This window comes from Notolabrus celidotus, chromosome 18 (genome assembly GCF_009762535.1).
Source record: "Notolabrus celidotus isolate fNotCel1 chromosome 18, fNotCel1.pri, whole genome shotgun sequence".
Classification (NCBI taxonomy): Eukaryota; Metazoa; Chordata; class Actinopteri; order Labriformes; family Labridae; genus Notolabrus; species Notolabrus celidotus.
Window position 1 is genome coordinate 696944 of NC_048289.1, and position 16813 is coordinate 713756.

A 16813-nucleotide genomic window follows, 5' to 3' on the forward strand; every position below is an offset into this window, starting at 1 on the left:
ACGGCTTTTTGAGTTCAAAAGGATTTTAAAGGCGTGTTGAAACGTCTTTGCTACTCGCGCTTATCTCCTCTCACGTGTTGATTCAGTGAATCCATCTGTGATGAAATATAGCACCATCTAAAACAGACCAGCTGAGTCTCTTCATGCTAACAGGCTAACTGTTGTGTTGCTCATAATGATACCTGCCTGTCCTTCTATGGTGTCATCTTTGTTTTACTGCCCTCTACTGGTCTGGTGGTGTAGTGCATTTACTTTTTTTTCTCTCTCCATACGTTTCGACCGCAGCCTGATATGATCTACCAAAAAGACCCTGGAACTCTTTGTGGAAATGCACCTTTATAAAGTGTAACACTGACTGACTGTGTGTGGACTGGTTGTGGTTTGAGCTCATTTTCATGTGTCTGTTGATTCTTCAGTTGCTGTCTTTCCTTCATTTAGAGTGCTCAGTTTAAGATGTGTAAGCCTGCTGCTCCCTGACCTCTCCTGAAACACCGGTGTTCTGATTATCTGGATCTCTTTCAGTTTGAGGTGTAGAAAAAGAAAAACAAAGAGAGTGAAATCTACGGTGGTTCTTTTCTGTGATGTACCGGCGATCGTTGCTGCGGTCTCCTCTGCCAGCAGCCTCTCCTTCTCCTCCTGCAGGTTCTCCAGCTCTCTCTGGTGCTTCCTCTGCAGCTCCTCGATCACCTTCTGATGGGAATCCTCCATGGCTGCGAAGCCGCGCTCACAGGTGGCCTGTCAGAGAGGAAACACAGTGCACCTGTGAGTTCAGGGCTCACCTGGACACGGACCAGAGGAAGAACCCCCTGAAGCCTCAGTGGAAATGATCTATGTTCAGCAAATAACTTAGCAAGCTGCAGCCTGTTAGCCACGAGCGGGTCGAGTCTGTGAGAGTGTGAAGGAACAAAAAGGTTAAAGGAGAGAGAGGGGACGCTGGAGGAAGGAGAGGAAGGAGAGGAGGAAGAGGCGATGAGAGGAGGGAGGGAGACATGTTCCGGATCAGACTTTAAGCACAGCGGGAACCGGGAAATGAAGCTAACACTGAAGGACTGCCGTTCCCTCAGAGTCCACCAGAGTCTGTCTCCTGTTTGATTCTGACCGTTTCTGCGCATCTACTGAACATCATCAGGTCATGCTGTCAGACCACTGCTGCCTCTCTTAATGAGCTTCAGTCATATAAACCATGAGAACCATCAAGGGTCAAAGTTCAGGACCCCCAGCATCCTTTACCTGAGGGGTTTCAGAAGCGTCTTTCAGAGAAAAGGTTCAGTCTTCACAGATCCAGACTCTTTTAGTTTGGGTCTCTAGAGCTCATTTCTCTCTTCATGACAACTGTACAGCTGAGTTTATATACAGCTCACCTTACAGCAGGTTAAGGGTTAAGGGGAGGTAGATTTAGGGGCGTGGCCTCTGAGTGACAGGTGGGAGCTGCTAGCTGTCTGCTATGTGTCCCTTCAGCTAATTCAGACCCTGAACTTTAACCTCTGGACCGTGTTTGTGGTGTTGGATCATTTTGGAGATTTGTTCATGTCATTTATTGGACTAACAGACCAAACCTGGACCTGGACTGTTAGCTGGTTCACAGTTTGCCGTACACTGATCTTTTAGTTGCTAAAGTCTCTAAAAGTAGTATGGGAGGTAGAACCTTCAGTTATCAGACCCCTCTTCTTTGGAATCATCTACCAGTCAGGGTCCATGAGGCAGACACCCTCTCTACTTTTAAGAGTAGGCTTCAAACTTTCCTTTTTGATAAAGCTTATAGTTAGAGCTGGATCAGGCTTGGACCAGCTCTTAGTTATGCTGCTATAGACTTAGACTGACACACTAGGATCCTGTCTCACCCCCTTCCCCCCAACCCACTCATCACTTACTTCTTCTCCCTGTCCCATTAAAGTTACTAACCATAGACCTTTCTGGAGTCCCTGAGCTCCCTTGTCTCGTAGGTTCCTCTGAGCTGCCGTAGACGTCCTCCTGCTGTGGACGTTCCAGACTCCAGCTGATACGGACGTGCTGGACTCCAGCGGCAACAGCTACTACTACTCGTCTCATCACTATCAACGCTCCCTCTCTCTCTTATTCTCCTCTATCCCTCTTTCCAGACCCAACTCAGTCGAGGCAGATATCTGTCTAACATGAGTCTGGTTCTGCTCGAGGTTTCTGCCTGTTAAAGGAAGTTTGTCCTCTCCACTGTAACTAGCTAAATACTGTGAGGTTCAATGCTCATGGTGGATTAAGGTGGGGTCAGACTGAGTCTTATCCTGTCTTGGTGTTGGGTCTCTGTTCATGATTTCACATAGAGTGGTCTAGACCTGCTCTGTTTGTAAAAGAGTCTTGAGATAACATTTGTTGTGATTTGGCGCTATACAAATAAAGATTGATTGATTGATTGATAGTGATCTGTAAACTGCGTCTATGTTAGCATGTTTGTGTCTTTGGCCGACGCTCGCCCTCCTACAGGAGACGTGAGTGAGCAAACAGGAAGTCAGCTGTGTTCCAGGATCTCTCTGAGCTCCTTTAGTTGGATAAAAAGCTTCCGTCTGTCACCAAAAGAATCCCGCTTCATGTGAGACATTAACTCACCCCTCAGCTAATGAATTAACAACAGGCACTCACTTTAAAATGCTGCAGGCTAACCTATGACTCCTCTCCAGCCCCGCCCTCCTCTGGATCTGGAAAGCAAGATGGAGAAATCTAAGCCTTCAAAAAAAAGGCAGACCACCAACCGACAGGTGACGTCTGCAGTGAGGCTCTTCTGTTATTTGTACAGTCCACGTCCCAAACAGGGAACATGTTGTTGAACAGGGTCCACAGTCTGCACCCAATGTGCAAATCCTAATCTGCCTCTGGGTTAAATCTGTGCTGGAATGTCGGGTTGAGCTAATAGGCTAATTGAATCATGGCTGGATGGACGTCTGGGTACCTGAGGTTAAATATATCTCAGGTGAGGTCCAGCTCTGCACCTCAGGGGGTCCAGAGAGATGGATCCTGATCAGCAGAGATTGAATATACAGAACAGTCCGACTTAACGCCTCCTCCTGCGTCTTTCACTCCCGCTAATCTGAGGACGCAGTGGACGGCCCACGTCTCTCCCTGCCTCCAGCCAAACAGGGGAAATGGAGGTCCAGCGTGTTTTCACAGGGATCAAACCCCCAGAGAGCTCAGACCCAGGAACCCCGCCCCCCCCCACAGAGCTAATGTAAACTTCCTGCTGTGACATCAGAGCAGCTTTATTTAGCAGCATGTCAGGCTGTGTATGTGTGTGTAAATAAACCCTGGGTCACGGCTGGGCCAGGGACTGGGACACTGCAGAGTGGAGACTGGAGCTGACGGACACAGCAACACGTGGAGCGCTCTACAACCTTTAGAGAGACATTCTCAGGCTGCAACATACGCTGCAGAAACACCAAGTGGTCTGGTTCAGTACGGTTAAGGACGGTTTGGTACGGTAAACTCTGACTTTATAAGCCTTTCCACAGAACCCTTCAGAGCTTCACACAGCTCCACAATGGCTAGCTTTTTATTTTTGGCTTATTAACAGATCAGAAGTACAGACCGCCGGCATGAGCAGCGAGTCTCATGTGCGTGTCCTGCGTCTAAAATCCAGAGAGTTGAAGGCTCACCTATTTTCCTGCATGCCGTGTGCTACTCTCAGCCAAAATACAGACACGTGGTCCACTGAGGACTGTACTGGCTTTCCATCAGCTATATTCACTTTAAAAGCATGAAAAATCACAATCATCTCTCTCTCTCTCTTCATCTCCCTCTATCCCTCTCTCCAACACGGTCTCAGCAGATGTGTGTCTAACATGAGTCTGGTCCTGCTGGAGGTTTCTGCCTGTTAAAAGGAAGTTTGTCCTTGCCACTGTAACTTGCTAAATGCTGCAAAGTGCTCTGCTCATGGTGGATTAAGATGAGGTCAGACTGAGTCCTGTCTGTAAGATGGGACTGGATCTGATCCGGTCTTGATGTTGGGTCTTTGTTAATAATAGAACATAGGGTACGGTCTAGACCTGCTCTGTTTGGAAAGAGTCTGAGGAGAACATTTGTTGTGATTTGGAGCTTTATAAATAAAGATTGATTGATTGATTGACTGATTGATTGATTGATTGATTGATTGATTGATTGATTGACTGATTGATTGATTGATTGACTGATTGATTGATTGATTGACTGATTGATTGATTGATTGATTGATTGACTGATTGATTGATTGATTGACTGATTGATTGACTGATTGATTGACTGATTGATTGATTGATTGATTGATTGATTGACTGACTGACTGATTGATTGATTGACTGATTGATTGACTGATTGATTGATTGATTGATGTACCTTTTTGCTTTTCGCCTTACGTCCTTTACACAACTGTGACCTTACGCTAGTATGAAATGAAGAGAGAGGGATTTTACTGTGTTCGGGTTTTTACCATGAAGACGGCACTCAAAGATGAGGATCATGCTGAGAGACACTGTGTGTCTTCTCTTCCTAATGAGGTCATGATCATGAATATAAAGACAACTGTGGTTTACCATCAGACGCATCGCAACCTCAATAGAACAGGACATCACACATCCACTAAACACCCACCTCATCCCACTCCCCTCAGGTACAGGGTACCGAGGTGTAGAAGGGCTCACCTTGGCAAGAGCCTGATCCCTCCTAAACGACAGGCCTGGCTGAATAACACCACTTCCTCTGTTTGAATGTGCCTTTGTGGATAGTCTGTTTAATAGAGTTGAGCAATGTATGTTTTTCGTGAATGTCTTTGTCTATGTCTGTGGAAACGCAGAGGGTGCTGTGAAAAAGAATTTCCCCAAGGAGACAATAAAGTCTAAATCTAAAGTCTATGAAGCTCATAAACCCTGTGGAGTGCTCCATTCATTGAAGTGAAGCAGAGTGAACCGGCCACAGGGAGTGAGTCTGCTACCTTAGACTGAGCTCTACCCACACCTGTACCCACTAGGGATGATTTTGGAATACTCAAATATTCCATTAGTCATCTGTTATTATCTTTTTCTCTTCACTACATGGAAGTTACTGTGGGACTTGGCAGTATGTCTCTGTCTCCCTGGGTCACTGTGTTTTTCATACTGTGTATGTTTTTAAATAACATGGTGCAATTGTATCTGTGCAATTGTTCACTAATTAAAATTCAAAGTGTTAAAGTGAATATAATCTCGTTTTAAATTACAGTTTTCATCAGTTTCACCGGTGCCTGGTTGTAATACAGTATTCCTGCCAGACGGCGGCGAAAGAGAGTCTTAAAGCTGTTTGCTAACTGTATTAAGTAACAGAAGAAGAAGAATGCTCACTGCATTAAACAGCTATATGTGTGTAGAGGTGTGACATTCAGAAACAGAGGAAATCATAGAGACTGAGCATGGCAGTAAAATGTAAACACACACCACGCTGCAGCGTCACAGAAACACCGACATGAAGGTCGAGACAGACCGCTACAAGCAGCACCTCGTCCCGGTGCAGGTTACCACGACTACCACACAAACAGAGCGTTAAGGGGACAGGTGTGTCGTGGAGTGTTTACGTTTACTGTCTACACCTGCAGCTGTCACCTCGACTTAACGTTTCATCACGAATAAATGCCGTATAGATGCCCGTGATTATCGGATAGTATTGTGGCGTGTAATGCCCACAGCTAGCAGGACTACAAACCCCATTGAGACAACACATGATCCTAGAGAGAGCTGCACAGACACAGCATGTTGTGGAAGCAAGCTGCAACCTGCGGTCTTAAAATATGAAGCCTATGTGGAAGTGTTATAAACTGCAGTTCATGGAGTGTCCACTAGAGGCTGGCTGCAGAAACACAGGAAACCACATACACACCCATTCAAAGAAGACGATCTGTACAGCAGAAATAAACATGTTTACAGTCTGGTTCAAAAAACACTTTGGGTCCATTTCTCTATCCGCACACACTGTACGGGATGAATTATTTATAACTCGTTATTTTTAAGATATTAAGATTAAGAGTTTTGCCCAAATAAGGACATGACTGACTTGACTTGCTTGCTGTAACATTTATGTATCTTATTTAATTATTTATTTATCTATTTATTTCTTGTATTCATCTGATCTTGTCAACGCTACCTTATTCAACCTTTTTTACTTTTCTTTCCACTCTCTTATTTTATTAATTTTACTGTATTGATTTCTTTTATTTTTATGTATTTTATTTATAATCATGGCTTTTATAATGTTACCATTGCTGTTGTTTTCTGTCTCTCTGTTATTCTATGAAGCACTTTGGGCTGCATGTTTATATGTATAAAAGGTGCTTTATAAATAAAGTTGAGTTGAGCTGACCAACAGGTGGGAACACTGAAGCTGTTAGTGGGGAGGATACTACATCCATTATTTATACAGTCTATGGTTTGAACCTTCTCCCTGTGGCAGCCCTTACACAGCTGACTGTCCCATTCTTCATCTAGTGACCTGTAGCTTTAAAAAAGTATCCCCCTCTATGTTTATCTGACCCCTGCTCTCTAGTGAGTCTGGTTCTGCTCGAGGTCTCTGCCTGCTAAAGGAGCTTTTCATGCTGGTGGTGGATTAATGCTGAGTCTCTGTAAATATGGACCTGGACCTCAGATACCTCTGGTTACTAGAGCTGGAGGGAACTCAGTGAGAGGACTGAGATGTTGAGAAAGAGGAGATGAGCTGTTAGTGCAGTCAAAGAGGAAGTGTTTGTATCTGATTAAGCTCAAAGCTGAGATATTTGAGTTTCTCAGTTGTTCAAAGATTCTGATCCCACAGTGTCAAAAGCAACAGAGTTGGGCCCAAGGGTTAGCTTCTGAAGCACACTGAGCTAGAACAGAGGAACTCATTTAGAGGGGGTGTGGCGTGAGACTCTGATGGTGTGTGCTGAATTTTGACAGTTAAAGTTTCTTAAATCTGGGGATGAAACAAAATGTGTTCCTCTGTCCAAACTACTGCAGCGTCACAGCTCTCATGAACCTACAGGGAGGACGTTAGTTTCATGCAACACAGAAGGAAAGTGGTTTAGAAGAAGAGCCAGAGGTTCGTGGGCGAGGTTAGGAGGGGACGAGGGTCGGGGGGAGGAAGGGGAGTCTGGGAATGCCACAAAGGAACACAAGGCATCACAGATGGACGACGGTAAGGACAAGGAGCGCTTCCACCTTCAGGTTGTCCAGGTCTTTCTCGTATTTCTGCCGCAGCGTCGTAACGTCTCCCTGCTCTTCGCGTCGTCTCATCTCCTGGGTCATCTCTGACACCTGGGTCAGCAGCTCCTGGATGCGCCCCTTAAGACTGGCGGTGTGACAGAGCTGGTCCTCGGGTGGGTTGTTGGTCTGGTTTGCCGGAGTCATCATGCTCCTCAGCTCTTCCATTTCCCGGTCGAACCTCTCTGTGAGTTCCGTCCTCTCCAGCTGGTGTTTCTCCTTCAGGGTCTCCATGCAGCTCGTCAGAGACTCCATCTCTCTCATCTTTTCTTCAGAGCGGAGTCGCAGCGCCTCGTTGGCTGTCGAGATCTCTCCCATCAGCTTCTCAGCTTCCAGCTCGTAGCCGTCTTTCACTTCTCGTATCTCTTTCCTGTGCTTCGCTACCAAGTCCTGAACTTCAGTGCATTCAGCGGGTCCTCCTCCAGTCTGGGTCGGCGTCTGTGGAGTGGCAGTTGTTTTCAAAGACATCTCAGAGACCTGACTCTGGAGATCTGCCAGAGTGGACTCAAGGTTTCTTGCAGCTTCTCTCAGTTTGGGACAGTTTGGACAGTCTAAGCCTCCAGTCTGGACTTCAGTCTGCTTCAGCTCCGTATCATGTTGGACCTTCAGTCTGGTGTTCACATAAGACGTGCAGGCTTCTTTCAGGGCGTCATGCAGATAATCTGAAGGTTGTTTCTGGGGGAATTTAAAGCTTGCTCGAGCCAAAGACAGAAGACTTTCATCGTTCTCCATCTTGATATTTGACACGATCTGTTTCAGATCACATAACTTCGCCTCCAGTGTCTCTGTTAGCTCTTTAAGAATCAGAGTGCCGGTGTCGTTGTCCATCCATCCATACATGGAGGCAAAACCTTCCTCCGTTACCACCTCTCTCTCTTCTTGAGGACCGGTCTTCCTGAAGAAAAGCATGAACCGATTCTGTGCCATCTTCTGCTCTGCAGCTCTTCTCTCTGAGCTGTGTCCGTCTTCCTCCTGGTTAGTTTTGGATGTTCCCATCAGCTGACTCCAGAACTCTCCCTCCATCACCATCCTCATGACTTTAGGGTCCAGAGAGAGCGTCTCTGAATCAGATCTGAATAAAGTGCTTCTTAAATCACTGATCATTCTCTCTACATTAACGTCTACCTTTGCTAACATGTCTAAAACCTGACTAATCGCCTCACACCTCATCTCCATCTCTTCTACTACTTGCTTTATCGGCTCTTTATCGTCGACCTGCGTCTCTCTCGCCTCACCACCCGTCTCTTTGACCTCGCCTGACTTCATCTCTAACTTCTCTCGCAGCATTCTTATTTCCTTTTCTGCCTCTCTTAGCTTCTCTGCGTTCACTCTCTCATGCTCCTGGTTTAACGTGATCAGTTCTCTGTTCCTGGCTTCAAGATCCAAACACTGCTGCTCTTTAGACTGAAGGTTTGCCTTCGTCTCAGATAACTTTGCCCGTGAGGCGTCTAGCAGTCCTTTGAGTTGCTGGTTCTCTGGTTGGACTTCTTCGTCTTCATAATCAGCGTGGAAGCCCAGACCTTTCAGCGTGGCCTCTCTCAGCTGCAGCTTCTTCTCCGTGTCTTTCAGGGTGTTTCCGAGCTCCTCCAGTGTGACCAGAGCTTCGTGGAGCCTCAGAGACTTCTCGTTCAGCTCCCTCTCGTAGTACTCCCTGTCGATGGCGGTGGCCTGGTTTTCTTCCAGCTCAGCCTTCAGTCTCTTCAGCTCCTCCAGGACCAGATGATGCTGTTTGCCTCCCTGCTGGCTGATCAGCTCTGCCTTCAGTCTGTCGATCTCTCTGTCGGCCTCTGTCAGCTGGTTCACGATCTCCTGGCATCGCTGCTTCAGAGCCCCGTTCTCACTGGTTAACAGTTCCAGCCTCTGAGACAGCATGCCCACCGTCATGTCGTTGGTGTCCGGATGGTTTTCGATCCCGGATAGCGGGCCGTACGGGCTTTTCAGGTTTTGCTTCTGAACCTTTTCCACCAAGTCCTCCATGGTTAGAAGACGGGCTTCGTAATCCCGGACACTCTCTCCGGCCCTGGCTAAACTCTTCTTTAAGGTTTCGTTTTCCATCTCCTGCTGGTACTTCCATGTCTCCAGGAGCTTCTGCAGCTGGTGTTTCTCTGCCGAGTCTCTGTTGCAGCTATGAGACCTCAGCAGCTTCATCAGCTCCTTCAGAGTCACAGGGTCCTCAGATATCAGGTCCTCTAGTTCTTGGATTGCCTCTGAGCTGTCTGAGAGCGAGAAGCTGACAGTCTTTTGGACTGGCTGAGGGGGGGGACCCTCCAGAATGGGTGTTTCAGAAAAGTAAGGCTCCTTGATGGGGAGGTGAGAAAGCGAGAGGCCAAGCTGTGCCTGCATATTGCGTTTTTTCAGCTCTTGCAGCTTCAGGAGCTCTTTGGTCTCCTGGTACTTCTTTGTTAAACTCTGTGCTTGAGGACTAACCAGTTCAGGCCTCTTCGTCTGAGGCGTCACGTCGGCCTCCAGACCCAAAGGGGGCTCCAGCTTGGAAAAGGGGGACCAAACATTTGGTTAACACACAGCAGGGGACACACAAAGCTTGCTAAACATAGTCAGTGTTAACTACCAATCATGTCCCTTTAATTCAAAATGAAAGAGTGACTTTACGATTAGCTGTAGCCCAAACAAGAATCCCACATTAATGAACACATAAATCATCAGTGAGTCAAAGCCAGAGGAGCTACAGATTTCATGGAGTGAATCAAAGCAAAGGAAAGAGATTAAATGGCCAGGGTTAGTTAATCACAACAGAGCATGCTCATTAAGGGTTAAAAGTGACTTCATGTGGTCAGTAATGCAATATTAGTGTCAGCTAGATGGTTTCCTACAGGATGGAGGCATACCAGCTCCCACAAACACATTTCTGAGGTTCTCTGCTCCGTGCTCATGACTCGTTCCAGAGCGGAAACACGGAACAACAACGTCTGACAGAATCTAACCTTCATAAACATCTCCACAGGATTCACGCCATGTCAGCGCTCTGCTTCCAAAACAATAAACAACAGCAGGAGTGCATCACAGCCGAGTCACACTGTGACTGACTCCATCAGACTCACTCAGGAAAACTCATTCATTCATCATCATACAGTCAGGATTCATCCAACAGCACACTTCACGCTGCAGCAGCTGCTCAGTCCAGGTTAGCAGAGGAACTAATGGATGAAGATGAGAGTCTGACGTCCATGCAGATCATTAGAAACAAGCTGAGAGGTTATTTTTCAAACATGTCGAGACAATGATTCAGCAAGAGGAGACACCGTGTCACTGAGCGGAGAGGATCACATCACTCTGAATATAAACAACATTTAACTGATCAGCTGTTTAATATGAGGGAGGAGTATAAACTCACTCCTTTTCAAAATAAAACGCTGGATCAATCAAAAACATGGATAAAGTGGAGGATACATTTAGAAGTCAGAACACGTTTATAAAGTTTATTTAAATCAAGATAAAAATGAAAGTTTTACTAATGTATGACGTCCTTCTTCTAACTTTATTTTCTGATAATGCACTGCACTGACAGCTGTAAGGGGAAACCTTCTGATATTTAGGGTAACTAAAGAGACTCTAAAGGAGGCAGAGTTATGAAGCTGATTTTAAGACTATCAATCAATCAACCTATATTTATACAGCACTTATTCACAACAAACGTTATTCATACCTGTCTAATAAAACCTTCCTAGTTGTCTGAGTAAACTCCAGTTCATCACATTTTAATTTACAGTGTGGTGTGCCACAAGGATCCATTCTCTGCCCTCTCCTGTTCTCCATCTAAATGCTACCCCTCAGTCGGATCATTCAGAAACATGGAGTCTCTTTCCAGTCATACGCTGATGACACACGGCTGTATGTCCCCCTCCAACACAATAATCCGGACAGCCTTGATCATTTACTAATGACAGCAGATGTCCTATAACTTTTTAAAGCTCAACCCTGACCAATCAGAAATCATAATCTTCGGTCATTCTCTCTCCACCACCCTTCTCCATAACAAACTCGGTCCCCTCTGCAATAACATCACAATGAAGGTCAAAAATGTAGGAGTGACATTTGACACAGATCTTTGCTTTGACACTCATGTGAATAATCCTGTTAAATCCTGTTTTTTGCACCTCAAACAAATCTCCAAAATAAGATCTTTCCTTTCCCCCTCTGATCTGTCCAAAGTCATCCATGCTTTTATTTTGTCTCGTCTAGATTATTGTAATGCACCTTTAACAGGTATCAGTTAGAGCTCCGTCTGCAGACTGCGACTAGTTCAAAATGCAGCCGCTCAGATTTTAACAGGCACAACAAAACACCAACACATCAGTCCTGTCCTCACCAGCTTACATTGGCTGCCAGTTTCTTATCGTGTTGATTTTACAATTTTATTGGTTACTTTTAAAATTTTAAATGGAGAGGCTCCAAACTATTTAAGCCACCTTTTATCCCCCTATGTGCCTGGGCGACCCCTCAGATCTGTGGATGCAGCTCTGCTTGATGTACCAAGATCCCGCCTTAAAGGGGACATATCACGCTTTTTTCATCAATATATATTGGTCTAAGAGGTCCCCAAAACATGTCTTTAAAGTTTATGCTCAAAAAGACACTTTGAAATCAGATTTTGGTCTGCCTGAAAAGTCCTCTTCTTCATTCCTCATCAGAACACTCTGTTTTCTCTCTGACCACGCCCCCTCAGGAAGTGGATGTGCCTCGGCTCTCCAGCACGTTGATCTAATGTTTACATGTTGGCTGAATATACACGGCTGCTCAGAGATCGCGTTACTTCAACCCTCTGAATCTGATCCTGATGGAGAGGCGCCTGCAGCAGGACCTTTCTGAAGCATTGGTCACAGATTTAGTGTTTCTTGTTGTTTTATTTGTCAGTATGTCGACGTGTGTCTTGGTACACAGCTACGAACATATAGCTATGTGGCTATGCTAACTAGCGCTAGCACTTATCCATGATAAATAAAAACCATCCACTAGATCTTCAAATCTGCAGACGTGGGGAGTAAAACCGACCTTTGTGTTTATTAAGACAGCCTACAACTAGCATGCCTCCCTCCTAAGCTCCTTGTTAGCACACATGTGTGCAGGGAATGAAAAACAGAGGAGGGATTCAGTATTATTTTATACAGTCTATGGGCTGAACAAGCTCCGAGCTCTGACTCCGTGACAGACCGGATATTGTTGTGACGTAACAAAATCACTGAAGTCTGAAACGGCTCGTTTCACACACATTTACAGAAAGGTGGAGAAATCAGAACAGGGGCAGAATGGATTTTTTTCATTCTCGGGGGGTTTGTAGACAGGGACACATATTTCAGGTAAAGAACCATTAAAAAGTCAATTTTGCATGATATGTCACCTTTAACATAAAAGGTGACCGGGCCTTTTCAGTCAGAGCTCCAAGACTGTGGAACTCCCTGCCACTGCTGAGTAGACAGTCCACAGTCCACTACCTTAACTGCTTTTAAATCCTCATTAAAAACCTCTTTATATAAGAAGGCATCTCTCCACCCCTAAATCATGAATTTGCTCTGCACTCTGACGTCCTCTTCTGCTTCTTGTTGTTCTCTTTCACCTTGTCTTCACCGTTTTTCATGCTTTGTAATTTTCTGCATTTTTTGTTGTGAAGCACTTTGTAACTTTGTTAAGAAAAGTGCTACATAAATAGTTTATTATTATTATCTTCTATAAGGGTTATCAGAGCAGCGGAGATATCTGTCACTGAGCTGAACGTCTGAAGATGGAGATCACGTTGAGATCGTCTTAAAATGCTCAAGAAAGTATAAAACTGAAAAAATATGAACAACTACATTTTGAAAGACATTGAAAACAAGATTTGATTGAAAGGTTGTTAAAAACAAGAAGTCTGTTTGTCAGTGTGTTTGTTTAATCATTACTATCTTCATAAAAAACTAGATTTGGTCTCAGAGGGGGGCGGGGGTCCTCTTAAAATAACAGTTGTCTTATATTCAGTCCAATACAGTAACTCAAGTTTTTCATGTTTGTGATTTTGGTGAATAAAAAATACCAATTGAGAGAAAACAGCAAACTAACATCAGAAATTTAAATGAAATCAGCTTAAAATAGAAAGTTTCTCATTCGTTTTTTTATCCATTATTATTTTTTAAACTCATTTTGTAAATAAAACACGACTAATCAAGATACAGAGACGTCTGCAGAAGAGTGTGTATATCCATATCACACACACGTTTGTGCTGGCTTCAACTCCAGTTCATCTCAACATCCTCACATACTAAAACACACTCTGCTCTTAGTTATTGTGGTTATATTTCCTTTGGACTCACACTTGTTGTGTAACTGATATTGCATTCTGACAGCAGATTGTTGTTTGTGCTATAAAAGTACATTTGGACCCGACCTGACTCTGATTAAGAACACAAGACTCAGTCAGAGGAACCTGATTCCTCCTGAGTGTGTTTTGAAATGATCTGTTGTTTTGGATTCAGAGTGAAATAATCCTCACAAAGTCTCAAACACAGAACTTCTCCAGTCAAACAAACAACGGTCCTGAAGTAGCTGCTGCATGAGTTCAGACCTCTAACAGACAGAGAGGACCTAGGAGGAGCCAATGGAGTCATACCGGATCAATGTTTTATTTGACATGCAATGAACTCATGCAAAGGATCAGATCTGCAGCTGTTTGAAGCTTTAATGTCAGTTTGTTTGGTTTCTTCCGTTCCAGTCAAACATGCAAAGAATGTTACTAAATGGAGGAGAAAACACTGCTCAGTGTACTCATGACATCTACATCAGGACTAACACACAGGTCCGAGCACAGACACACACTCACCGGAGAGATGTACCCCGTCCGCATGTCCTGCTCTCTCTCCAGAGCCATCCTCAGCTGCAGCTCCAGGTCCTGCTTGTGTTTGTTGGAGTCGAGCAGCTGCTGGTGACAGCTCTCCAGCTGAGCCTTCAGCTCCTCCATCTGCAGGGAGAACACAGGCTGTGTTTACACCACGTTACACCACTTTACACCACTCGACAGGAGCAGCAGAAATAACACATACAGCAATCTACTATCAAGAAGTGAGAGGTGAACATGTGGATCTGTCTGAGAGAGCCACAGGTGAACGGACAGCTTCCATGAGATTCAGACTCAGATCGGAGGTTTGCTCCATGAAGTGACAAAACGTAAACAATTCTTGGTGATGTGGCAAACTCCAGATTACACATATTAATGTTTGTTCCACTAAATGATAATGAAATGCTGCCAATTTGAGAGTATCCTGATATTGACTGTCCTAAAGAAACTACTCATTCAATAAACGTTTAGATATAAGGTGCAAGAGTTCCAGGGTCTTTTAGCCCCCAGAACTACTTCACCCTGAACTAAAAAGTTCCTGTGCCCCCATTGTTGTCTGCGTTTGGACCGCGGGCTGAAGTCCCCGGTAGATTGTGTAAATCAGGCCAGTGACGTATGGAGAAAAAAAAAGTACATGCACTACACCACCAGACCAGTAGAGGGCAGTAAAACAAAGAGGAATGCCATTCATCACAGATGACACCATAGAAGCAGACGGACAGGCAGGTATCATTATGAGCAACACAACAGTTAGCCTGTTAGCATGAAGAGACTCAGCTGGTCTGTTTTAGATGGTGCTATATTTCATCACAGATGGATTCACTGAATCAACACGTGAGAGGAGATAAGCACGAGTAGCAAAGACGTTTCAACACGCCTTTAAAATCCTTTTGAACTCAAAAAGCCGTGGCAGAGATCGACCGGTGTTTTGGTTTAAACAGCGACCCTGTTAACTGGAGACTTTCAGCCGGATGCATCCCTCATAAACGTCTTTAGACCATCATTAAATATCTGATGAGGATATTTTGAAATCTTAATAAAAACTAAACTAGTTTGCATTCCCAGGAACTCCCTCTGTGTTTCAACAGCTGTGTAAACTCCACAAACACTGACACGTTCAGCTGAAGGTCTCCAGTTTACAGGGTCACTTTTAAAACCGTAACACCGGGAGAGACGCATTCACGGTGGGCTGAGAGAAGACTACTGTTACAAGCTGCTAAATCAAGAGAATCACAGCTTCTTCTTTTGAAAAGTACACACACATACAAAAAAGAACGAACAAATAAAAACTAATGAAAGAAAGAGAAATCAAGAGAATCACAGATGTGTGTGATGTTATTGTGGACGGAGGGAGGAATAAAAACACTGAGGTTAATCTACCAATCAGACACGTTCTGCATTGCAGATGCTCCTGGGAAAAGTCCCAGGACCTTTGAAAAGTACTACCCCCCTAGCAGGGGCTTTTCAGGGGGTAGATTATCTACCCCTGAACTAAATCTAGACCCTGGGTCCACCGGTCGAAGAAAAACCCCATCTAGTTTATTTTCATACTCTGAAGCTGGTTTCTTCTGATTCTGTGAAGTCATGGCAAGAAAAGGATGAACACTGAATCATGTCTCATGTGTGACTCACTGTGTTCAGCAGGAAACAACATCATGGGGGGCTGCTAGCTGAGCTGAAGCTTATGACGTTAGCTTAGGTCTCAGGTTATTTCAAAGGTTCTTTAACTGGGAGCTAAATCATCTGCAGAGGTTTCAATCATGATCACTCTGACTGGAGCAGGTTCAAGTCATTCTTCGGTCTGACTTCAGTTAGCAGAACTTCACAGGTTTGAGCTTTCACTACACTCTAACAAAGACTGTTTCTGTCTTTCAGACATCCACTTACTAACATCTCTCATGTTTTTGAAGATGTAGTTAATAAGCACCAGAGTCTACAGAGAGAAGGATATGAGACTGATCTATTTGTAGGGTTGCAGAGCTCGTCTGTTGAAGGTCATCTTCTAAAATGTTGTAACAATGATAACATACCCCTTGTTTGTAGTTCTCCAGCAGCTGCTCCAGGTCTCCAGACTCCCTGCTCTGTCCAGAGCCGGGTAGAGCGACCCTCCTCTCATCCCGTATCGGCGTCTTCTCCACCTGCTGCCAGTGTTGTTCGATCACCTCCTCCACCCTCTGCTGCCTCTCTAAAGAATCCACCTCCGTCCTCCCTCCATCTCTGACAGATGAGTTCTCTGCCGTGGAGCCGGTCACAGTCTCGTACCTCTTCCTCCTCTCCTCCCTCCTGCGGCTCCTCTCCAGCTCTCCCAGCTCCGCCTGCAGGCTCTCCGCCTCCTGAGCTCTCTGCTGAGCCAGAGCCTGAGCGATGGGCCTGAACTCCGCCCAGTCGAACGTCTTTGAGCGGCCCTCTCTCCTGCGTTCTCTCGCCCGGCTCTTTGGGACCCCCAGAGCGGGTTCTCTGTCCACAGACGAGGCCTCGGAGGAGGGAGAGTCCTGGGTGATGTCTGGCCGAACCAGACCCTCCAGAGGGGAGAAGGAGCCGTGGTCCTCTGTGGAGCTGGAGGACGGAAAGAAAGGACATCGTGTCCATCAACACAATCTTTGACTCTTTTTCTTCACATGCAGAGTAAAACAAAGAACATGTCACTCTGTCACTCTGTCACACTGTCACTGTCACACTGTCACACTGTCACTCTGTCACTCTGTCACTCTCACACTGTCACTCTGTCACTCTGTCACTCTGTCACACTGTCACTCTGTCACACTGTCACTCTGTCACTCTGTCACACTGT

The 16813-nt window shown here is 45.3% G+C and overlaps 1 protein-coding gene across 2 annotated transcripts in view; it reads right to left on the reverse strand.

Moving 5' to 3' along the window:
- mprip (myosin phosphatase Rho interacting protein) overlaps positions 1-16813 on the reverse strand; it is an 86212-nt gene that overhangs the window by 13629 nt on the left and 55770 nt on the right. For both annotated transcript variants that reach the window (XM_034707199.1, XM_034707201.1), the window contains exons 14-17: positions 16053-16578; positions 14008-14145; positions 7158-9686; positions 588-735 (exon numbers count right to left, since the gene is read on the reverse strand). In XM_034707199.1, coding sequence (XP_034563090.1) covers positions 588-735; positions 7158-9686; positions 14008-14145; positions 16053-16578 — 3341 coding nt within the window. The remainder of the gene's footprint in view (positions 1-587; positions 736-7157; positions 9687-14007; positions 14146-16052; positions 16579-16813) is intronic.